We start from the raw sequence: 24,026 nt of genomic DNA, 5'->3' as shown, positions 1-24,026 counted from the left end.
TTTATGTAATTCTCAAAACTTTTGGCCACGACTGTAGAGGGTACTGTGTCGTGGCCCTTGTGGTCATCCAGTAAGCAGTGCATGCAGACACATTTCTGGTCCGTTCGACAGTAAACCTCAAGGAGCTTGTCGTGTTTGGGGCACACTGGAATGACTGCAGCTTTCGCCAGTTTGTGTTTCCTCAGTGCAGGAACATTATAGTGGGGCTGTACATGTGTTTCACAGTAAGAGGCTCGACACTCCAGACAAGACTTGACCGCTTTGATCATTTCTCCAGAACAGAAATCACACGCAATCTCTCCAGGCCCAGCGAGACTTTGTTTAACTATGTTTGCACGGAATTGTCACGGGATCCCTCAACTACTCCAAACAAAGTGAGCAGCTGTACTGGTCTTGATCTCTGAGTATAGCCTCTGCCATGTCTGCTAAAACCTAACCTACTTGTGTTAGAAAAGAACCATGGATGTAAGTGAAGGTGGAAGTGTGAGTTTGACGTGAAGGCATGTAATCATAATACACAAATACAGTAATAAATATGTAAGAGCTTGTGCAAGGTAAAACATGTAGTGTTTTGTATTTTCCTCATAACAGAGACCGTTGTGCTTTAAGTAATGGTCGTAGATTTCTTTGAATTTTTATCTTTAGGGGTTTTCATTATCAACATTAGATGATGACACCTAGCAAATCTTTCTGGCAAAAACAGGAAGCTTTCTAGTCTTGCAGCCACAAAGGGTCATGGGAAATGTAGTTTTGTCAATCATGACACTCAGCATTGCATTCAACTGAACTGTGTTTAACACAACTAATTTATCTTTATTATTAACTACCTTGTCATGATTCTTTAATTGACACCAACTTCAGCTAGGAAGAATTATACAAAACAACAACAAAAACCATGGCCACAGATACTTGTAGACCAACATGTATGAAAAGACATCAGCTTTAGTCACAAGGGCTGGATATCAGAGCAGTGTATTTAATTCAGTCAAAAGACAAGAAAATACTAATTTAACAGCAAAATATGAATTTGCGTTCATTGTATTTTGACAGGACATTTGCAATTCATTATTATTAAATATAGAATTAATTATTTTAGATTTGTTTTTAAAGTGAGGCTGAAACATAATTAGGAGTAAGTGCTCTTTCCCAATGAAAGCAAGAGGTAAACAGAGACATCCACAGTCACATCCTCACAATCTAGGAGGATCCTGAAATGTCATCATCTGTAGAAAAACAGAAAGGCTTAAGATTTTGATCGATGTTGACAAAAAACAAAACAAAAATACAACTAATTCAGGAAGAAAAAAAAACATCTTTAAGTAACTGACCTGAGTTTACTAACTCCATCTCGGAGAGAATGCCTTTCCAGCTTTTGTGTTTCGGAAAATCCACAATCACATCCTCAGATTTGATATCTAGACAGATGAGAGGACAACCACTTAATCATTTCTAACAGCAACCACATGCATTCCAAATGTAAATATACTGCATTTAATAAAATATATTCAAATAGAAAAGTTATTTTAAATTGTAAAAATATTTTACTATATTACTCTATTTACTGTATTTTTGATCAAATAAATGCAGCTTGGTGAGCATAAGATAATTTTTTTAATAAAAAGCTTAATTATTCCAAACTTTTGGCTTCCAGTGTATATGATAAATATATTGAATTAGTTGATGTCTCCTCAAATCTGTTCTTTGAAAAAAATACACAGATCTTGCCTTTTACAACACCAACACTCTTGTGTGTGACATGTCCACCCCAGTTATGTTTTGGAGTAATTATGGAAGATTTCACTCTGACTCTGTCTCCAACCTTAATGGCGACTGAAACATTTTAGTGCAAATATGAAAATTAAGATAATACAGAAAGCATTTTTACTTACAATGTGTAAACAGTATAAAAAAATTATGCATGGGGAAATTACCTAAATCAGCACTGGTCACAAGCTCCATTTCTGAAACTAAACCAGTCCATTTTTTATGCTCAGGAAAATCCACAATCAAAGACTCATCTTGAATTTCTGCAAAAATAAATAAACAAAACATATATGTTTTTTTTTTTGTAAATATATGTAATTTTTCTCACTCTGTGGCACACAGTAAGCCTAGAAAAAAATCTTGCATCATTGTTTCATTTAATCTTGTAAAAAGCACAATGCATGAAGATAGCATGCCTAATAATAGTAATGAAATCAATGTCAGTCATCGCTCTCACTTTGAACAACACCAATGCTTTTGTGAGTGACTGCTCCCCATTTGTGTGTTGGTGTAACAACAGACGGCTTCACACGAACTTGGTCACCAATATTAATAACAGACTCCAGTCTCGAAGATCCTGAAATGCAAGGAACGTCACGAACATCTGAGAGGAGCTTTCTGCTGAAAAGCTGCTAAACTTAAATGTCATGGAAATACTGCAATAACCAAACTCATCATTATTGGTTACTAGTTCCATTTCAGAGAGAATTCCCTTCCAATTTGCATGTTCAGGCAAATCAAAAATCTGACTGTTATCACATTTAATGTTTAAACAGAACAATTTCATATTTTAAGGCTAGTACTTGAGTGCGGATTGCTTGTGATAATCGATCATTTATTTGAGGAAAAACTAATCTTGCTTTTTAGCACACTCACGCTCTTGTGAGGACATCAGCACCCCAGTTAGGTTTTGTAAGTAATGGTGAAAATGGAAAATTTCACTCTGACTTTGTCACCAACCTTAATGTCAGCTGGAGCATTAATTGTTGACAAATTTGAAACAAGTAAAATATTACAGTAGGCACTTTCACATTTAAGTGCACAACACAACATTTAAACTGCAGCTAAGAAACTGTCTGCAATTATTTAAATAGTCATGTCTTAAAATAGGTACAGTAAAAATTACCTGGACCAGCGCTGGCCACAATCTCCATTTCTGAAACTATTCCAGTCCAGTTTTTTTGCTCAGGGAAATCTACGGTCAAAGAGTCGCCCTGAATTTCTGCAAATGCAAAAAAACATAATTAATGTAAAGTATGCTTTTTTTTTTTCCTCACTCTGTGATAACAGGCATTCAATGAGACAATAATAATTTCTTTCAACATTCATAACAGAAGATATTAAACTCAGTGCTCCTACTTTGAACAACACCAATGCTTTTGTTAGTGACTGCTCCCCATTTGTGGGTTGGAATAACAACAGACGGCTTCACACGAACTTTGTCTCCAATCTTAATACTGGAGTCCAGATTTGAAGGTCCTGAAATATCACATGGAGGTCCAAAATGAGTGTTTGATGGAAGACTAGATTATTTTATCATGGATCAAGTGTTTTAAACACTCTGTGCTTCATTCAACGGACAGATAACTATTTTGTTAAAGTGGGCTCTCTAGATATGTACTGCTTGGAGTCATATTCACTCTTAAAAATAAAAGTTGGCATTGATGGATCTATGAAGGACTTTGAATATTCATGGATTCTTCACTGCGGAACCTTTTGCAACCTTTATTTTTAAGAGTGTTTCTGCTGAAGCTTAAAATATTTACTTATATACTTAAAAGATAAAACATTTATTTACCAATCTCATCATTATCATTAGTTACTAGCTCCATTTCACTGAGAATTCCTTTCCAGTTTGCATGTCCAGGGAAGTCAACAACCACACTGTTATCATCTTTTATGTCTAAACAGAACAAGTTCATATTGTAACACAATACTTTAGTGGGAAATTGCTTGATAATTAATTATTTATAGTATATGAGGGGGAAATACGATCTTGCCTTTCACTACACCCACACTCTTATGAGTGACGTTTCTACCCCAGTTATGTTTTGGGGTGATAATGGAAGGCTTCACTCTGACTCTGTCTCCAACACTGATGTCAAATGGGCCATTTTTGGTTGACAAATCTGTCACAGGTAAAATATTACAAAACTGCTCAGATGCAAAGTGTAATATTCTATCAGTAGATGTTCTGGATATTTTTAGCATGTTTTTGTTTGACGAATACAGTAGATTACCTGAACCAGCACCGGTCACATGTTCCATTTCTGAAATTAGACCAGTCCAGTTTTTTTGTTCGGGGAAATCTACAGTCAACAAATCACCCTGAATTTCTGCAGAAGTATAACCAAAAAAAAATAAGCAGTAATATAAAAAAATTAAATTTTCTCAGTCTGTGGTACTTAAGACGTTAAGTGTGTGTGTGTTTATAATTTTCTCTGCAATTGTCATGCCTAATATAAATACATATCAATATCTGTCAGTTCTCTCACTTTTAACAACACCAACACTCGAGTAAGTAACCGATCCCCATTTGTGTATTGGAGTAACAACAGATGGCTTCACGCGGACTCTGTCTCCAACTACAATGTCAAATGGAGGCCTCTTTGTGGACAAATCTGAAACTAAAAGTAAGAGATTACATTAAACCATTCCATCAATCACACATATAATTACATGCAGGAAGTCATTAAGTGGAAATCATTGTTACTTTACCTTTATTAATTGTTTTGCTTATTTCCTGAGTGCAAGTAGTCTCAAGTCTCCCAGTAAGATCATATATAAGTTTTGTTACATCCTCAAAAGGGCAATATGGCTGAAATGGGAAACTCAGCAACTCATCAGATCCAGATGAAGAGGACACAGTCTCATAATTCTGAGGGGGGAAATATTCAAGGACTAAGTAATATAACTTTTAGAAGAACTTGGAATATTTGAACAGTTTGTTATGTCTTATAATTCTGGGTTCTAATATATAATCATATTACTTATAGTGCTTGTACCTGAAGAAATTGGATGTTGTCTTCAGTCTGTAGAAGATCATCTAGAACCCCTTCCCTCTTCTTCAGCTCAGTGATTTCCCCCTCCAGCTTCTTTCGTAGCTTTGTGCCGTGATCCAGATCTGCCTTTTCTTGAGCCTCTATTTCTTCAATCACCTCAATGCTTTTTTTCTCAATAAGTTTGACTAATTCACTGAAGACTTTCTTACTGTTCTCCACTGCCTTCTTAGCAGAATCCTGAGGAGAACCAAAGCAAAACAAAAATGTTGTTTACAATTACAAGATCCAACATGACAGTGATTATTCTTGTGTCAGCTGATAAATGCAGAGTCTTTCTGTATAACTGTGAAAGTTATTTGTTTTACATCAGAACTTACTGAATGTGATGTGATGTCCATTATCATCTTCTGTAGCTCTTTTTCTTTTGCCTTCATTGTCTGCTTGGCTTTTGTCTGAGAGTGCGTGAGTTTTATCTAAGGGCAAATCACAAGTCAAAGTCTGTTAAATCTTACTGAAAACATTTGTCAATCGCATTTTGTAACTGTTTTATGTTACAAGTGGGTTTGTCTAAGTTAATGCGTAATGCAATGTGATAAAGCAATAAAGCAGCTTATTTGGTTAATTCAAAATATTAAAATAATTTAATACAAATAAATAACTGAAACACATAAAGTTACATCATTACATAATTTCACACTCTGTGTGAAACAGAGACTAAACTTGAACGTCAAAACATCCCACCACTGTATGGCCAAATGATATGCAAACTTTTTTGTTTTGCAGAATGAGGATTGTAATCAAGGTAAGGACGATTGCAATGACTTACCGGGTGCTGTATAATAAGCACAGACACAAGTCTGTTATATTGATGCACAAATAAACCATGAATTTGTGCAGTCAATCAAGCTCTGGACACACATGGTATTTATGCACAAACACATTTGAGTACATTCAGGTTGTTTCCACACACATTGAGGATTATGTTTTGATTGGTCATGTGTATGTTGCTGTGTTTAGTTATTCTGAATGGATATGTATACTAGATGATATGAGGTCAGGTCAAGTCCGTTTTTTTTTTTGGCATCACCATGTGGTCCTGTTCGGGATATCAATTGAACTAAACAATTGGACTATGCTTATTTTCTTGCGATTAATAGCGATTAATCACAAAATGGTGTGATTCAAAATTTTAAAGGGGTCACCAAACTTGGTCCTGGAGGGTCAGTGTCCTGCAGAGTTTAGCTCCAAGTCTACTCAAACACACCTGAACTAGCGAATCAAAGTCTTGCCAGGCAGGTGTGTTGAGGCAAGTTGTTGCTAAACTCTGCAGGACACCGTCCCTCCAGGACCGAGTCGGGTGACCCGTTTTGAACTACTGACAGCCCTTACCAGTCATTAAAGAAAAGAAGAAGAAAAAACGATGGACATCTTCACCTGTTTCTCCTTGCGCTCTATTGTAGAGGGTACTGTGTCGTGGCCTTTGTGGTCATCCAGTAAGCAGTGCATGCAGACACATTTCTGGTCCGTTCGACAGTAAACCTCAAGGAGCTTGTCGTGTTTGGGGCACACTGGAATGACTGCAGCTTTCACCAGTTTGTGTTTCCTCAGTGCAGGAACATTATAGTGGGGCTGTACATGTGTTTCACAGTAAGAGGCTCGACACTCCAGACAAGACTTGACCGCTTTGATCATTTCTCCAGAACAGAAATCACACGCAATCTCTCCAGGCCCAGCGAGACTTTGAGGAGACTCTGTACTCCTCAGTTTCTCCATTATTTCAGCAAGCATTGTACTTTTGTTGAGTGGAGGCTTTGAATTGAAGGTATGTCTGCATTGTGGACATCTATAGATCCCTTTCTGATCATTTGTATTCCAGCACTCATCAATACAGCTCATGCAGTAACTATGTCCGCACGGAATTGTCACGGGATCCCTCAACAACTCCAAACATATTGAGCAGCTGTACTGCTCGTGATCTCCGAGCATAGCCTCTGCCATTTCGCCAACAACACGTGCTAAGACACTAAAAAAGATTTGTCCCGATCTTGTCGTCCGACGAAAAGGTGTTTATCAGAAGACCCGGTCGTTAGAAAAGCTATGCGTTGTGAAATCTAAAAAGAGAAAGTGAAAGTGTAAGTAAAGAATTGACACGATTCAGAAACTAACAATATGATCCAAAAGCTAATAATAATAGGCTAAAAATCACACTCAAATAGGCAAACTCAGATATACAGCTTAAATACAGAACTGAAGAAAAAAATCATATTTACCTGATGACAGTACGTTGTGCGCGTCATAACGCGGCGGCAGGAAACTGCGGAAACTTTTATCTTTTTATGGCTTGAATTGTTTGTTCAATGTAAAAAGCTCGTCGTATTTTAATTGTGTATCAAATATTGAGGAAAAGTTTTAAATGCAGACATAAAAAGGAAGGAAGAAAGAAAAACAGTTTAAAGCATAAAATACGATTCGGGGCTAATGAGTAAACGCGAAGATCTGTATTTTTTGAGTGGTGTCTTTTAGTATAGCCACTAGATGGAGGCACTGAATAGAGTACAATGGAATCTTGATTGAGTTTCATGTGACTATGAACATTCTTCTTTCAGAGTAGATTTTTAGTGTTAAATAATCAGGTACATTAAATGCGTGTTGGTTGTCCTGTAATATTGCGTGTTGTCGGCAAAACGGAGCCCAGGGGACACCTCAGTTTAGGGTTAGAGGAGAAACAAAAATTCCCCAGACTGTTGAAAAAAGTCCAACTGATAGGACTTGAACCCATTTAAGACAGAAGTACCAACTCCACAGTATTATATCAATTAAACACTCAACTCACATCCATTTTTAATTTTCCAGAATTCTAATTCACAATTAATTTACACTATAATCTTAAATGTAGCTATATATATATATATATATATATATATATATATATATAACACTCCTGGTAGCTGATATGTAAAATTGAGTGATAAAATGTGGTCAAAAATATTATCAAAACTTATTATCATATAATCTAATATCATGTTCTTGAAATCGTTAAAATATTACAAAGGACAGTTACATAAAAAATGTCAGAAAATCTTCAACTTTTTTTTCCAAAACATAACATGCCTATTTTTTTTTCTTTAAAAAAAATAATTTATTTTTTTACTTTGAGTTTTACAGTTTGTATCTCCTCCAACATCACCTCCAGCTTCTCAAATATCTGTACACCCCAGCATACAGAAACCATTTAAAGATATGAATTAACAGATTAAATTTGAATTAACATACTGCGCTCATATTAGTTACAAATGTAAAAATGCGCCAGAATATTGAGGTGCAAAAACTGCCACTTTTATAACAACGTTAATATCCGACACTGCCATCAGTATAACTCACTTTGAATAAAATGTGAATCTTTCACATATGAATTATTTTCTTAATTTTATCTATATATATATATATATATATATCCATTCAACTCTTCTTAAGGCAGTGGGAATGGCTGAGAAATTTGACCTGTGTGTAGCTACTCTGAGAAATCAAATTCGTGCGTGTCCATTTGATTTTTAAGATGCCTGCAAAACAAGATGTGCATTGTTGAAGTTGGGGCCCAGGGTTGAATCACAGACGCTTTTGTTTGGGGCTCCCCGTTCCTGCGAAGGCCTGCTGTCGATCAAGAAGCAGGAGTCCGCCCCCATCGGCCCTTTCACTGCTGCAGCTGCTCCCTCGCGCTGCTCAGCGTCTGCTCACTGTGATCTCAATCTGAGCTGGAGAGGCCACACGAGCTGCAGCTTCAGCATTAAACCCGGCCTACAGACGCGTATGACGCTCGCCACCAAAGAACGCCAATAACACGAGGTAAGCCTAAGCGTACTGGCACGTGCGATTTAAATACTATCTATATTATGTAGTCACACCGCTTCAGATGATTTCAATCCGCGATGGTTAAATCGCAGCGCGGTCGATTTCGAAAAGCGGCATGTTTGCGGAAGTGACCGCGCGGTCCATGTTTAGCCGCCCCTGTTATTTGCCTTTACATGTCATGTGTGTTTTTCCAAACTATATTTTACTCTCACATGCATTTTGTCGACACGGTAAGCGTTCGGAAAAGCTGAAGATGCTGTTTGTGTTGGCGGAGTTGACTAGCCAGCGGACCCCTTTGAAAAATCAAAATGGCTCCCATCTTTGTCGTCTCAGCTGAGAGGTTTATACCTTTGTTTCCCCGTCTCGCATGTCAGGGAGTCTGTGAGTAACCTCCTATTTATATTTATCTAGTGGGTTATTATCAATCGAGCCTTCGAATGAAGAGTTTGGGTGTTTATTTCACTGGTTTTTATTTATTTTGTTACTCACCCAGTAGCGCACTTTTTGACCACGTCAGTGCGGTGGGGGAGGGGGAGTGAGTCTGTGTGGGCGGAGCCTGTGTGATACGTTCCCTGTGGATCAATTATCCACTGCCCCCTTCGCTGTAAGTTTGATTTAGTTTAGACTCCAGCTACTGGAAGAATTATTAACTGATTTTTTTCTTCTTTATTAATGTCTTTTGATTAGTACTGTGTCACCACTTGCAATGTAGTCAAATTCAAACTGTTATACCTAAGAGCACATGGAGATCTCCTGAAAATCATTCTTGATATAGAGTGCTGCAGGAATTGCATATTTTTGTAGGCCGTTCTAGAAGTTGGCATCACACTGATTCCCTTGGGGGGGAAAAAGGCTAAAAGGACTGACTTTTGGATAATTGCAACAACAACAAAAAAGCAATGTGAACAATTAAAGTTTATTATTCTCAAATGTCTTGTTTATAATATTTTTTTTAATCTTTAATAATAATCACCAATTAACAACTTTGATGACTAAATCCAATCGGCCGAAATAAAAAGCTATATAAACAAACGGTCGCAGGACATCACGTTCACCACCACAGATTTTCTATTAAATCTTTTAATCTTTAAAGGCAACAATTTGGAACGATTGAATATTTTGCAAAAGCATGCGCATAAACACAACAAGGCTGTAAAAGTCGACTTGTGAGTAGATATTTGCCTTGATGTCGTTTAATGTCCCCGACAGCCTCTGAAGTTCCATTTAGAGCTTTTTCAAGATTCAAAAAAATAATGAGTGGGATTTTATGTTGCAGAAAAAAATCTGAAACATATTGAGCTTCTGTTAACCACAGACTTTATTTTACATATTTAATCATAAACCCACTGACTTTCGGCATGATGGAACCAGAGGTTCGAAATTCCTAACTAATTTCCCGGTTTTAGGACTCATTTCTTGCGGCACTCTATTGTTAACTGAATGCAGTGCTGGTGTTGGAAATGTTGGTTGTAGTTTTAGTTGCAGCGGATGTGTGTCAGCTTGCACTCTGGTCTCTTTTTCAACAGTGCTGGGATGTCACCCGTGCTTCAGGTAGGCACACCACCATGCCCTTAATATCTGGTTAACAGTGGGGTTATGGGTTTAAAGTTCTTGTGTGTGATCTTGGTTAACTGTCAAGCAAATCATCTCCATTATGTTAAGTCATCCCTCTTAACATGAAATGACTTTGCAGTACATGTGCTGGTTTTTGTGTGCTTGCACTTAATGGATTTGCTTGTTTTGCATAGAGTTTGATGTGTAAAATGTAACTCATTACCATTGTTAAGCTATCGTCTTATGTCTTCCCCACCTTTCACCTACCCACCAGTATATGTAGCTGATCAGAGGTCCCTGTGCCCCTCCCTACACTTCCCAACAATACACACACACACACAGTCACATACACGCTCACGAACACTCATTCGGTCAAGAGCTAGTGTGATGAAAGATAATGTGCTTTGTCATGCTGGTTGGTGTCATGTGTTTTTCCTATACTGGATGCATGTTTGTTACTTTTAGGCTCCTGTAACCCTGGTTGGCTGGCCACGGAGACAGGGAGTCCTCGTCTCAGTACTGTGGCTCTCCACATTAGACTTTCTGTTTGGGGTATCTACTTTCACCTCCATTTTTATCTATATGTATCTTGAAGTACAATTCCAAAATTTTATTGGCTAAATCAGTCATTTGATCTAGTGTGAGTTCATGTAGATTACTTTAATAATCTTCAAATTCCCATCATGTGCAAAGATCTACATTTAAAATCAATTTATGCATACTTTAGGTGGTTGAGATGTGATATTTGGCCTAAAAAATATTCTGACGCTCTGAAGCGTAGGAGTTTATTGTTCCTGCTAAAATAATTTTCAATTAGACCAAAGCATTTTTTTATCCATATTCAATCATATTAGACTATTACCAAGGTCAGTCATATTATATATTGTTTAAAATGTCAGTTAGTTATCCATTTTATTTTTTAAATATATACATGTATACATAGATATTCATGGCACATGTTTTAATACAGTTTAAATGTTCTAAAAGGTTACTTTAACTCTGGATTTGTGGTTTGTATGTTTTTCTTAGACTGAAAGCACTGAAATTTACTTTTATAAGAATGATTGACATTTCCATTGGTTTTATATTCTAGTTCTAGTCGCAGCAATTATAATTTTTAATAAATGTAAAGAACATTTTTACTGATCTAAGAAACAGGGTTGGGATTGACTTTGAAAAGAATTGGATGAATTGAAACTGACCATCGCTATGTCTTTTTTCTTTTCTGTAGGCTAAACATGTTCTCCAAGGGCACCAAGCGTAAGTTTTCTGATGGTGATGAAGAAATATCCGCCGAAAGCCTGGTAGGTGCCAGGGTGGCATCTTCGTACAGCTTGCAACGGCAGTCGCTGCTGGACATGTCCCTCATTAAGCTGCAGTTGTGCCACATGTTGGTGGAGCCCAACCTCTGCCGCTCGGTTCTCATAGCCAACACAGTCAGGCAGATTCAGGAGGAGATGACCCACGATGGCAGCTGGCATATGGTCGCTGAAGCGTTCTGCAGTCCAGGTCAGAGTCCCTCCGAGCGCTTGGTGGCCACTGAGGTCCTTTGCAGGTCGCGAGAGCAGGATGCAGAACCTAAACTCTTTTCTGTCATCAGCTACGAAGGTTGCCGTGAAGAGGAGGTGGTAGCTGACGAGACGCTGTGCTCCGTTTCAGTTAGCGATACTGTCTCTAATGTGTGCCTGGCAGGGCGTATGGGCCAGTGCTGGGAGAAGAGTGAGCTCAGTGGTGTAGAGAGGGATGAAGAGGCCCTTGAAGACTCTAGTCTTGGTTCAGGAGAAGATGAGGAGATAGACACTGAGGATGAGGCTTCTACAAAGAGTCCAAAGACCACTGGACAAGTTTTTGGGACATTTGAAATAAAAAACGGTTCCCCGGGTCCAGACTCTGCTCTTGAGGAACTGTTCTCTGATGTGGACACCTCCTACTATGATCTGGACACCATGCTGACGGGCATGCAGAGCGCACCCAAGATGGGCCCTTATGACCTCCTTGACAGCTTGGCACCTTCACACAGTTCCCCCACCATAGTATCCACCCCGAAATGTCGTTCTGATCTCAATGAACTGGATCACATCATGGAAATCATTGTGGGATCTTAGGTTCCAACTTGTTCAGAGACTTACACACTTGTCTTAATATTACTGGCTTTTCTGTTCCTTATGGAAAGCAAGTAAAGTCTGGAGTCCTTTCAGGAAAAAGAGTTGATGTCTTTTGAAAGACGGCCTTGATTTTATGAGCTGACCATAGTCATCTTATTTGCATACCCTCTGTATGTTTTAATGATTTTTCTGTATTTGTCTGTCCAGACATGTTGTTTTTTTTTTCTTTTAATTTATTTGTTATACTCATGACACTACGGAGAGCAGAACAAGATGTATACAAAAGTTGTAAAGTTTGGGATATTTTCATAAGGAGGCAAAAGATTGTCTAAATGTGTATATAAATTATATATTTTTTACAATAGATTCTTCTTGTAATATGTTACTGTACATTATGTACATGTTCTACAAATTGATTTTAACCGAAGAGATTAGATTCTTATGTGCAACAACTCAAGTTTTCTGTTTTATCAAAATCCATAAACTGAAGCAACTTAATTCAGTACTTCAATATAAAAAATGCACCAAGTATACATACGGTGAGACATTTTACATTTATGTGCTTATTTGCACAAAGTATTTTTTTTTCCTCTCAAGGTTTGATTGCAGTTTGCTGTCAATCAGCTCAGCCATGTAGGTTTTGTTTGTTGTTAGACGTCGAAGTCCTTCTACTTTGTCTTATCAGCAAATGAAGTATAATGGGGCCAACCCATTTTATATTGTGACTTAATTTATTTAATTTATTTACTGCAAACAGTGAGTGTTGGCTGTGGTCAAACTCAGGGTGGGTTTTTAACTCTAGAGGACTTAATAAGCCTGATTCAGAAAAGCCTTTTGCACATAGTAAATCGGTCACAGAATTAGTGCTTTGTGAGTTGTTTTGCACAAATTATTGGTTTCAGTATTAATTTTAAATAAGTTAACTTTTTGAATTTTGGTGATTGGCTTAAGTATATCAGTCTATTAGTCCTCTAGACCATTCATAACGAGAAGGCATTTGTCTAGTTCTATGCATTGAGTGTCATAACACTTTATACGTGTGAAGTGTTTGATATGCATTTAGTACAGTATTTTTTTTTAATACTTAAGAATCAGTCAACATAATACGGAGTCAACATTTCCCCCCAGTTATTACATATATTATTTGGTTTTGTCAGAATTTTTGCATAAACTATGTTTGTGCAAATTATAGGTTATTACACTTTGATAATTGTTTTCTTCTACATTGTCTCACACTTAAATTCTAAGAGGATTCTGTTTATTGTATGATCTTAAACTAGTATAGAGTATAAACATTTTATATGAGCATTGTAACTTTTTTAAAGTTTTTTAATAAAAGGTACAACTTATGAAAATGCTGTTTTTTTTACTGCTGCAATCAAATTTTAAGGACATCAGCTGTCATCAAACTTAGTCATCAATCTCTATAAATGCTCATTCTAAATTTTTTCGATTTAGTGAAGAATTGATACAGCAAGAAAACAAATAAATTATTAATAATGTCAGGGAAACATGCACATGGCAAATCTTAAAATGTTTCCAGAAAGTAATCGTACAGTAAGACCACAATTCCTTCAATCAACGTCAAGGTTTCATTCTGCACGTAGCGATTTCTAACGCAAGTGACGTCAGCAGATGTGACTCAAATGAACGTCAGTGTTGCAATCCCTCCGCGCTCAGATATTATTACATGTCAGAAAATGTTGTATTATACAAGACAAGACACAGTTGTGAGGTTTTATTAACTACTAAAAATTAGCTTTGTAAAGCATAGCTTAGAGAAATTCTACAGTAAATATAACTATAGTAGTATATACTATAGTATATCTAACATATGATAGGTAAAAATTGATAGCCTGAATGCACTGTAAGTCGCTTTGGATAAAAGCGTTTGCTAAATGCATGAATTTAATTTAACTGTAAGCATCTTTAGTATTCAGATGCTTGTTAAGTTTTCTTAAAATAGACACGGGAAATGGAAAGCCACAAACGTGCCATTTACAACGCTGTTTGTGCCGTAGTCGGTGCTCCAAACGGTCACGTTTTCGGTCTGTGGGCTGGGCATGTTAGGGGGACGAATGTGACTGGAGGAGGGGCAAGAAGACGCGTTCCACCAATCAGGGGTAGTTACTAGGCGGGTCTGAGATCGCGTTCGACCAATCACCGCCTTCCCACCTGACGACCGTCAATCAGCTGAGTTCTTTTCGCGTTGATTCTACAGTGTAGAGAGAGTTCTCTTCTCGTGCATGTGTAGAGACGTGATCGGTCGCGTAGTTTTGCGAAAAATAATGTTCAGGATTTGGACCAGAAGCTCATCGCGAAGTTCGGCGACCGATTTAAACAACCGTACATCTTGTTTTTATCATCCAAGAGAATGTAGCGGTCATTCGAGGGTCTTGTGTAAATTAATTTCGTAGTTCCATATAGACCGAGCCAGCACTTAACCAAGTACGAACTAGCTAACTGGCTAATTCATTGCGCATCCCTGTGAGCTTAGCCGCTGAGGCTAGCGGTGCGCGCGCACGTATGCGAGAGTAGTTGGCTGTAATTAACGCTAAACAACGAAGTAACTGATTGAGCCAAACATAATGGTATGGGTCAAAGGGACATCACTGCGTTCAAGGCGTCCATGAAAAGAAAAAAGGGAATTCCTACCGTCTCTATGTGTCGACTGGATGTGAAGAAGGAAGTTGAGCCCGCCGGAGGAGATGGTGCCCTTTCCTCGTCAAGGTAACGACTTTGTCACAAACTGTTTTCTGGATGTCTCATGAGCCCGGAAGAAGACCCTTTAGTTATAATTTTTTGTATTTGGAAATTGTTTCGTGTATTAACACTGTTCAGGACTGTCCCGCTTTACACAACAACTAAAGTTAGAGTTTATGTTATCGATACTCGAGCTTGTGTAGCTGTTACTCTATCCACACTTAGTTTATTTACACCTGGAGCAGTCCTAGCAAAAAGTATGTTACATCAGGGGTTCTTAACCTTTTTGATGTCGGGGCCCAAATTTTACAGTACAAAGTGGCCCAGGGCCCAATCAAATATTAGCACTGTATTGGTTTATTGATCTCAGCCTTGGTTTGATTTGTATTCAATAACTAAATGAAATCCACTTGCAGTTTAACAGTTTATTATTCATGTGTATATAAACCTGCACATAAAACATGTCAAACACAACAATTCAAGAAACAAATCAATCTGCATCAAGAACAAAATTAAAAGGCTCAAGTCAGGCATATTAACACAAAAAATCAGTAAGATTTGACAGATTTTACTTACAAAAAATAACATTTATATAAAATAAAAACAATAAAATGTTTTGCTACAATAAATTAAAAATAATATTTTTCAAATTAAATAAGTTGTAAATGAAAATGGAAATAAAGTGCAAATGAAAAAATATAGGCGTACTGACGGACCGCTCCTGGAACGCACTGACAGACCTCGGCCGCATGCAGTGTGAACGCTGGAATCCTTTAACATGGGTGCGTAAAACAAAACATGCAACGCATAGGCACTTCAGACGGAGTATGTGTGAAACAGCCGTAATTCAGTGCGTGCAGCACAGCAAAAATAGACTCGGTAAATCAGGGGTGAAACAGGCGTAACTTTTGCTTCAGGCTACGGTTGACTGAGTGTCTTCTTCTGCTTATTAACGTTTGTTAAACAACTGAGGCATTACTGCCACTAGTGGTGGGATGGTGTATTGTAACTGTCTCATGGATAACAGTGGTCATTCTGGTGTCTTCAATTGATAACTTGTTTGGTCCCGTGGCCCTCGCTGCCCACAGTTGAAAAACGTAAAGTTTTTTGCGGCCCTCCAGGTGGTGCTCACGGCCCAAGCGTGGTAAGAATAGGTGTGTTACGTTATACTGGTATTTCTATCTGTATCATTGTGTGTGAGCCTATAAACAGAAACTTTGGTACCTCGCGTTTTGTGTACGTGGTTTCGGTTGAGTAAGGGGGTCGATTTGCAACACCGATGTTTGGACCCCACTAACGTTCACTCGTAAATGTGACTGGACAGTTTTCTAGCAAACCTGTTATTAAAGAATTAAAATAGTATGTCGTTATGGTATTTCAGTCGCGTTTCGCAAACATGTCTAACTAAAGCAATAGTGAAAGCTAAGAGTGCATGAATGCCGATTTCGGTTTTACTAAAGTTTCATAATTCGAATGAATCATGTGTTATTTTACATTAATCTTTATGAGTATGTGTTTCATATTACGTGTCTTCATACGCGAAATGGTCAGAGCAGTTTTAGATTCAGCTGTCTTTCGGAAAGCGAAAGTCTTTTTTTTTTTTTTGAGAAAGCAGCTAGTATGTTACGAACTTTATTTGGTTGTTTTATATTACATAGTAAGTGTTTGTGTAGTATGGTCACTTCTGGGTATTTTAATGATTATTCACTTGTAGCATAACAAGTATCACCTTAAGGTTTTTAAAGAAATGTACAGGTTTGTAATATGTATTTTGTTTGTTATTATTGACTTCTACAGATGATAACTCTGTTGGTTTCTGTTGTAAGCAGAAAGTCAGTAGTGACTAAACTAGGTTCTGCTCTCTCATGGCTGTCAAACAGTTAAAGGGATAGTTCACCCAAAAATGAAAATTTTATGTCTGTTGCATTATATGTCTAACAGACTGCAACGGTTTGTTTTAAAAATCTCCTCTTTTGTTCTACTGAAGAAACAAAGTCACCTACATCTTGAACTATCCCTTTAACTTTTTGCATAAAGGTAAGCTGTGATCGTTTTTTGCATTTTTTTTTTTGTTTCTTGAAAAAGTGACTGGTTTATTATTATTATTATTATTAAAGGGATACTCCACCCCAAAATGAAAATTGTCATCACTTTACCTCCATGTCGTTCCATACCCGTAAAAGCTTTGTTTGTCTTTGGAACACAATTTAAGATATTTTGGATGAAAATCGGGAGGCTTGTGACTATCCCATTAACTTCCAAGTAAATTACACTGTCAAGATCCAAGGTCAAGACATCATCAAAATAGTCCATCTGGCATCAGTGGTTCAACCAAAACTTAATGAAGTGAATGCAACTTCTCTAAAATGGCACTGAATGCAACTTATGCACTTCTGTGTCAGCCGCGACACAAGGATACGTTTTCTATGTGTATTTACGCTTTGATTTTGAACAAAACCCGTGCATTAGTGCAGCGCGGCTGACACCGAAGAGCGTAAGATGTTTGTGTTCAGTGGATATTCTCCAAAATTGTGATGCGGAGAGACACAGGAGAGGAATTGTTGAATAAAGTCATTATTTCTTTTTTCTTCGTGTACAAAAAGTATTTGCGTCGCTTCATAACATTACAGTTGAACCAATGTTAGCAGATGGACCATTCTGACGATGTCTTTCATATTTTCCTGGATGTTGACAGTGTAATTTACTTGGCAGTCTATGGGACAGTCACAAGCCTCCCGGGTTTCATCCAAAATATTTTAAATTGTGTTCCGAAGACGAATCAAGCTTTTATGGGTGTGGAATGACATGGGGGTAAGTGTTTAATGACACAATTTTAATTTTGGGGTGGAGTATCCCTTTAAATGTGTGTAATTGAATGTTATGCAGGGTTGTCAACAACTTGAACCTCAGTCATGCATTAGTTGCTAATAAGTTCTTAGTAGGCAATCATTTTTATAGTAAATGAATAAAATCCATCTGAATCTTAGACTAGATTGAGGTTTCACCACTGACTCAGAGACTTACACCACTGATAGACAAGGAGGCTTCATATGAGTGTGTGTTCACGTCTTTCAGCGTGACTAATACTCTGAGTCACTTCGTCAGTCTGTTGGAGCCGCCCAGTTACAAAGCTGCCCAAACTAAGACATCCGGCCTGTCTACCCAGTGGTTCATTAATTTAAGACTTATTTGACTTGTCAGTGGCATTTGCCACCTACTCCCTCCCTCCTACTCGCAGTCAATCCCGTGCTCTTTCTTACACTCCTCAACTCAATCTCTTGTTCTCCTCCCACTTTCTCTCACAGACTAACCTTTCTAGAAGCTCCTGCTTGCTGTAGCTTATGTACACCCTCTCTCTTTCCTGCTTTTTTTTTTTTTTAAGACTCTTTCCTGTTGTCCTCTTTATCGTGACTGCCTTTTTTGGGCCAGTGGGAGGGAAACCGGAAGAGAAAGATGAAAATATGACTCAACCACGTCAGTTCAGTTTGCTCTCGTGCAGGGAGTATCGTAACTTAAGCCGGCCTATGAGTTGAAGCAACACTTATCTTGTCTTCGAAGTGTGACTAAAGATCATCTTGTTGCTGTCTGTCACTTTGTGGTCTTTTCATTTTTTTTTTATGTACTAACCACACATGATGGAAATGAAGTCCTTATCTCTCTAAATTCAGTGAAACCGATGTATCTTTTTTTTTTTTTGTGGAGCTAGGCTGTTCATTTATGCAGTGCTGTGCTGCTGTAAGTGAAAGCAGCAGTAAAAAGACACTTCTCAGTTGTTCAGACTCTTGTGTGTTTCACAGGCATTATGAATGATAACTTGGTTATCCTACAGTGAGTGTCAACACTTTTTTTTTTTTTTTTTTACAATTTTTATGCACCTTTATTATAAAAGTGTAACAGTCTGTTATTGATACTACACATGAATAAAAATGATGAAAGTTGTAATGGTACGATTTACTTTTTAAAAATTTTAGTTATTATCATTATTATTATTACAAAGCACTGCATCTTAAAGACTGACTGCTGATTATCAAAAAGGCCCTAATATAACCTAAATTGATGATGCTCTGTTTAATAGTATCATGTTCCATCATGTAGTTTTTTCTTTTTTTCACAGTAAGGAAAAAACCATCACTTTTTTTAAATAACAAAAAGCTGTCAAATGTCAAAAGGTTTAATGACAAAAGTAAGTATTCAAAACATAATTTAACTTACAGTCTGTAAAGGAGTGGAAACATGTTCAAATACTCAGTCCAATAACTTTCCACAAAATATGTCATTTTCTGTCACTGGATGTAATAAACTCCTACAGATGTGGAAAAAATACATTTGGGTCATAATTCTAACTTTGAAATCCAATGTTTTATTATCGCATAATACAATCTAATATATTTTAATGTTGAATGTTCTTCACCTTACAGTTGGTTGTTCAAAGCAAAAATTTTATAAAATTCATCTATTTACCAGGTAAAAACCAAACTGAAGTACCATCATGTATATGTGCAGACCTGAAGTGATGCAACGCAGTGTACTCTACTGCAATGCTCCCTCTTCTATGGATCCCATTGTATTCTCCCACTTTGATGGTCGTCTCCGTAGTTTTGTTTATTGTCTTTGAGCTGTGTGCCACTCAAGCGCCAGCCTCTCATCCACCGCTGTTGCCATGGAAAGCAGACCACAGAGGCCAGTCTAACCAGAGGGGCCCAATTTAAATCATGCCTGGCTGCTTTAAAGCTGCGAGACTTGATAGTGACCAAGTCAAAGTTTAAGTTGTTCAGCTTGCCTTCTTTAAAAAAAGCTTTAGAATGCACATTTGAATGTAAAAATCAGTAGATGACCTTTTTCTCAAGCTTTAACACTTGTTTGATGTCTCAAGCATAATGAACTCTTACATGCCATATTCTTCTTGATAATAGTGTTTTTCCGAAGTCATGGTGGTTTGCTCCCTTGCATTCCATTTATAGCTTGCTGTTGCTGACAGAGACGGGCTGCAGACCTCTTCCAAGCATACGTGTGCTCCTGCCGGAATTCAGCTGTGAAATCTGCAGGAATACAAAATGTCCCTTTTTAAGCCTTGTGACTTCCTTGTAGGAACGGCACCTATAGGGCTGAGCAGGAATGAGCCCAGAGTGCTCTGCTAGCGTGCGTGGTTATATAACCGCCAGCCTTTGCGTGCAGCACATGCATGCACTCACACACATTCAGGCATTAAAAGTGTTTAATCAAACTTGTTTTGATGCAAATGGTGTTTAGTTGTTCTTAAAGATTAATAATTAAAGAAATTCTTCCCTTCATGCTTTAGTTAGGTTCATGACTGGTTGTGGTATCTGTTGCCTGAAACTAAGACATAACGTGCTGCACATTTTGCTACATGTTGCGATTGAGACTAAAAATCTAATGCATCCATTTCCCTTCTGAACACGAGAGACTCTTCTTGGCTCCTGCAGCTTCCTGTGCACCCTGCAGTAGAGAAGAGCAGTCAGTGACCAGACCTGTGGGGGATGTCTGTATTGGTTCAGAGCGATGGATGTAGGGAGGGGGGCGCCTACACCACAGAGAGCGCAGAGGTGGATAGACAGTCTTTCACATTTACGGCCCTTTCTACTCAAACTCCAGCTCTCCAGATCTGAGGCGGCTATCTGACAGCTCAGTTATGGTCAGTATTCAAATAGTGCGCCCACAAGCCACATTTCGCTTATGTTTGTGCATAAACGTATGGCCCAAACAAAATTTGTGGCTCGGAATAGCAGTTTGAATATGGGATTGCATACTTAAGAAAACCTTTTTTCAGTGCTCAAAAATGGCTACTTCCATTTACAGTTTAGATTTGACAGGTCCATAAAGAACCCTGCCTTTGCACAACAGATTCTTTATAGTTTTTGCTGCAAAAACCCCTTTTAGGAAATGAAAAGTGTATCTTGAAGAAGGTCTTTGCTGTTAAGAATCGCTCATGGGGTAGAAGCTGCAGCAGTAAGCATTGTGCTCCTGTGCTGCGTATCCTCCTCCGCTGTGAGAAAGGAGCGCTAACGAAGCATGAGCTTATTCTCCTGTGTACTGCAGTCACAGCCAGGAGGAGCTTGAGCTAATGCATCCACCTCTCAGGAAGTCCCGCTTAGGGAGGAGGAGGAGGAGAAAGAGCTGTGTCAGGTTAAAGCTTCACGTTATCAGTCATGTATCAGATAACAGTCAAATTTCAAGGCAAAAGTGTTTGTCAAGAACAGAGTTCAGCGATAGTCTATTTGCACAGACGATGGTCATGGTGCTGTTAAATTCAGAATTGGTTTATTCCATGCACAGTTAATAACTGGAGCAGACCACACAGTGAACTTCGCAGGAATCAGTAGAACATGGATGCAATCTCATGTGTGTCAAGTATCAACAGTCTTAAAATATCAGATAATTCAACCTTTTTTATGACCAAGCAAGGTTAGTTGTAAAATGTGATGCTGAGACTTTTCAAAAACAAATTAAAATTTGTATTTATTTAAGCCTATGAATTATTAATTCATGATTTATTGATTTCATTTTTTTGCAATAGAAAACTACTTAAGTTAGGGGCAGTCATTGCCTAATGGTTAGCCTTAACCTTTCCTTGAATACACAATATTGAATTTGTACATGTGTGAAAATGAGGCTGTGAGGGATAGACTTTAATACTTTACAGTGCTATGTATGCACCATGTAGATCAAATGAAATTTACAAAAAAAAGTTTTGCTGATCGGGCAAGTGACAATTCCCTATGATGTGTTCTTGCAAAATATGTTAGTAGATGAAGCTTAAAAAGCTTGAATTGCAAGTAATATCATGCACCCTTAAGTAATATTTAATTTTTCTGTATGGTAGGTCAGTGAAAGAAATGTTCCAGTTCTGTTGTTCTGAACTTCCCTTTCTTTTTTCATCTCTAGGTACATGTTGGGCCGGGGGGTGAAACGTAAGCTGAGCACATGTGAGGACCCTGCCCAGGACTTGCCATATCCTCAGCAGAGGCAGCTGGTGCTGGACTTGTGTATAGACAAGCTACAAAGCTGCCAGCAACGAGCTGAACCTAGCCTGCACCGTTCGGTCCTGCTGGCCAACACCCTCCGCCAGATTCAGCAGGAGATGAGACAGGAGGGGGAAACCTGTTTGCCACCAGCCCCGCTCGGCCCCTCGCTCCCTCTCACCTCCACCCCACGCCACCTCCCTGACCTGCCACCTGTGCCCTTAGACTGTCCTCCACCCCTATCCGGAGCACTGTCCCCTTCATTCCCCTTCATGACAGCTGAGGATGAGGAGGTCCAGTTGTGCAGCACTGAAAATGAGACACTTTTGCCATCCCTTGCTGGTGAGGACGACACAAGGTCGTCAGATTCGCTTTTCAGCTCTTTTGAGATTACTAATTCCACCAGCTACTTGACAGACTTGCCGTTGGATGACATCTTTGAAGACATTGACACGTCAATGTACGACTCCTCTGACATTTCTGTCCTGGCGTTTCCTGTGCAGAGAAGCAGCGGGGTGGACGATGGCCTCAAGACCCATTCCAGCTGCACATCCAACAGCCTACAGCTCTGTCTCTCAGACATCAACGACCTGGACCACATCATGGAGATCCTGGTGCGCTCATGAACCACGGCTCGAACCACATTGTTCTCATTCAGCCATCCCAATGTTTTCTATGGGAAATTAGTAATACAGTGTGTTTTCTGAAAAAAAAAACAGACAAATATTTGATCTATTTTTATACAAAGGACTGATATATTTATATATTATAAACGGAAACTGCCTGACACACTCTCACTGTAGGATAAATGCACATTTTAAGACTTTTCAGATGGTCGAGCTTAACGCTGCCATCCTTCATATTTAAGCAAACTAAGATATGAATATGCAGGGACTTCAGAAACAAAGTATTAGCATTGATGCTTATTTATATTGGATAGCGACTCAGTTGTATTTAAAACAAGGAGATTGAAGAAAAGTGGATCGTGATGGACACTCCGTAGCTTTTGATGAGCTAAAAGACATTTATTTTTTGTGATCTCCACTGTATTCTGAAGCATTACATTTACTGTCAGTAATTCTGATTATCAGATCATGTCATGCACAGGCAGCACTCACACTACCTCTCAAGATACCAGGAGCTCTTTCTCAATACAAAGACTGTCATTGTTACAACTGTATTTTAATGGTTTCTCTCCAATAACTTTCAAAACTGCTGATTGTTTTATATGTGGCTCTCTGTTCACAGAAAGGCCTCTCCTCAAATGTTAGAATTCAGTCCAAAGCTATCGCTGTAGAAAAAAGGCTTTTGTCTCGATCTTTCTATTCAAAACTTTCTTTTCGAAACATTTCTGGATTCAGAACGGGCTGTTGCTTGCATAAAAAGTGATCTCTATTTTCAAATCACTTGGAATTTAATGCTGTTTCTACTTTTCACGTACATGATTGTCAGACACACAACCACCGTCGAATCCCTCGTATGAACATAGTGCCTACAACGGAGAATGAAGACTGCCGACGATGAACTGCACACTGTGGACCCACACATAGACTTTCCTGATCTACGCCCATGACTGTCCTTAAGTGGGTTGTTTGCCACTTTTTGAGTGTTAAGCGCAATCCTCTGTCCTCTAAAGAAGCCATTATCTCCTCTCTGCTGTCCTTTATTGTGATCTACACTGCAAAAAACTGATTGTGGATGTCTGTGAATGCCTTTCATGTTTTTTGAGGACCATTTCTGAATGTCCAAGCTTTCTCGTGTGGAGCAGTGGCCAAGAGCCATTTCCACCACAACTTAGTTATTAGTTACTACTCAGATGTGTGCGGATGACCAGAGCGAGGCCCTTGGTTTTTATCTGTATTAACATCGACTGAACATTAGGTTTCTGCAATCGAATGCAAAAGAGCCACAAGCTGCTGTCTCCATTAAGACAGGGCAGAAACAGGGGGAAGGGAAGAAGCAGAGCCAGATTAAGGGGGGGGGGGGGGGGTTAAAGCAAACAGCTACTGTCACGTGGAGAGCTGTGCTAGTGGTGAATGCTACTTTGAGAGTTTGACAACAGCTGGTAT

General features: G+C 38.5%; 3 protein-coding genes across 25 annotated transcripts; 2 read left to right on the top strand and 1 right to left on the bottom strand.

Moving 5' to 3' along the window:
- Positions 1–956: 956 nt before the first annotated feature.
- Positions 957–15,054, bottom strand: LOC132106799 (E3 ubiquitin-protein ligase TRIM65-like). Of its 11 annotated transcripts, none has more exons than XM_059512794.1 (16): positions 14,930–15,054; positions 6,201–6,877; positions 5,144–5,239; positions 4,770–5,003; positions 4,483–4,642; positions 4,260–4,391; positions 4,005–4,100; positions 3,765–3,893; positions 3,563–3,667; positions 3,124–3,243; positions 2,891–2,986; positions 2,222–2,341; positions 1,932–2,027; positions 1,726–1,830; positions 1,274–1,415; positions 957–1,242 (listed from the first exon to the last, which is right to left on the bottom strand). In XM_059512794.1, exons 2-15 carry the CDS (start codon positions 6,762–6,764, stop codon positions 1,294–1,296), a joined length of 2,175 nt encoding a protein of 724 aa, XP_059368777.1. In that variant the 5' UTR covers positions 6,765–6,877; positions 14,930–15,054; the 3' UTR covers positions 957–1,242; positions 1,274–1,293. The 11 variants fall into 11 exon arrangements, with proteins under 11 accessions (XP_059368777.1, XP_059368778.1, XP_059368776.1 ...); XM_059512795.1 differs by lacking the exon at positions 14,930–15,054 and adding an exon at positions 9,105–9,210; XM_059512793.1 differs by lacking the exon at positions 14,930–15,054 and adding an exon at positions 7,037–7,613.
- Positions 8,355–12,640, top strand: cdca4 (cell division cycle associated 4). Of its 12 annotated transcripts, none has more exons than XM_059512812.1 (5): positions 8,616–8,996; positions 9,112–9,219; positions 10,142–10,166; positions 10,635–10,721; positions 11,401–12,640. In XM_059512812.1, the coding sequence occupies exon 5, from the start codon at positions 11,408–11,410 to the stop codon at positions 12,272–12,274; it is 867 nt and encodes a 288-aa protein (XP_059368795.1). In that variant the 5' UTR covers positions 8,616–8,996; positions 9,112–9,219; positions 10,142–10,166; positions 10,635–10,721; positions 11,401–11,407; the 3' UTR covers positions 12,275–12,640. The 12 variants fall into 12 exon arrangements, with proteins under 12 accessions (XP_059368797.1, XP_059368791.1, XP_059368799.1 ...); XM_059512811.1 differs by having other exon boundaries at positions 9,109–9,219; XM_059512814.1 differs by lacking the exons at positions 8,616–8,996; positions 9,112–9,219 and adding an exon at positions 8,355–8,609.
- si:dkey-177p2.6 (uncharacterized protein LOC568712 homolog) lies at positions 14,468–23,719 on the top strand. 2 transcript variants are annotated; one of them, XM_059512818.1, is made up of 2 exons: positions 14,468–15,004; positions 21,881–23,719. In XM_059512818.1, exons 1-2 carry the CDS (start codon positions 14,868–14,870, stop codon positions 22,581–22,583), a joined length of 840 nt encoding a protein of 279 aa, XP_059368801.1. In that variant the 5' UTR covers positions 14,468–14,867; the 3' UTR covers positions 22,584–23,719. The 2 variants fall into 2 exon arrangements, with proteins under 2 accessions (XP_059368801.1, XP_059368802.1); XM_059512819.1 differs by lacking the exon at positions 14,468–15,004 and adding an exon at positions 20,256–20,630.
- The last annotated feature ends 307 nt before the right edge of the window (positions 23,720–24,026 follow it).

The sequence above is a fragment of the Carassius carassius genome, chromosome 27 (assembly GCF_963082965.1).
Source record: "Carassius carassius chromosome 27, fCarCar2.1, whole genome shotgun sequence".
NCBI classification, from domain to species: Eukaryota; Metazoa; Chordata; class Actinopteri; order Cypriniformes; family Cyprinidae; genus Carassius; species Carassius carassius.
The sequence above is the reverse complement of the archived record's forward strand: the minus strand, read 5'-3'. Positions and strand labels throughout refer to the sequence as shown.

Bases quoted from the DNA above. Each gene is read 5' to 3' on its own strand.
- LOC132106799 (XM_059512794.1), bottom strand. From the start codon at position 6,764: ATGGCAGAGGCTATGCTCGGAGATCACGAGCAGTACAGCTGCTCAATA. The intron at 5,240-6,200 runs GTGAAGATGTCC...ATTTGCCCTTAG, and splicing joins TAGAGCGCAAGGAGAAACAG to ATAAAACTCACGCACTCTCA. The intron at 1,416-1,725 runs GCAAGATCTGTG...TCATCTGTCTAG, and splicing joins GAGTGTTGGTGTTGTAAAAG to ATATCAAATCTGAGGATGTG.
- cdca4 (XM_059512816.1), top strand. From the start codon at position 11,408: ATGTTCTCCAAGGGCACCAAGCGTAAGTTTTCTGATGGTGATGAAGAA.
- si:dkey-177p2.6 (XM_059512818.1), top strand. From the start codon at position 14,868: ATGGGTCAAAGGGACATCACTGCGTTCAAGGCGTCCATGAAAAGAAAA. The intron at 15,005-21,880 runs GTAACGACTTTG...TTTCATCTCTAG, and splicing joins GGTGCCCTTTCCTCGTCAAG to GTACATGTTGGGCCGGGGGG.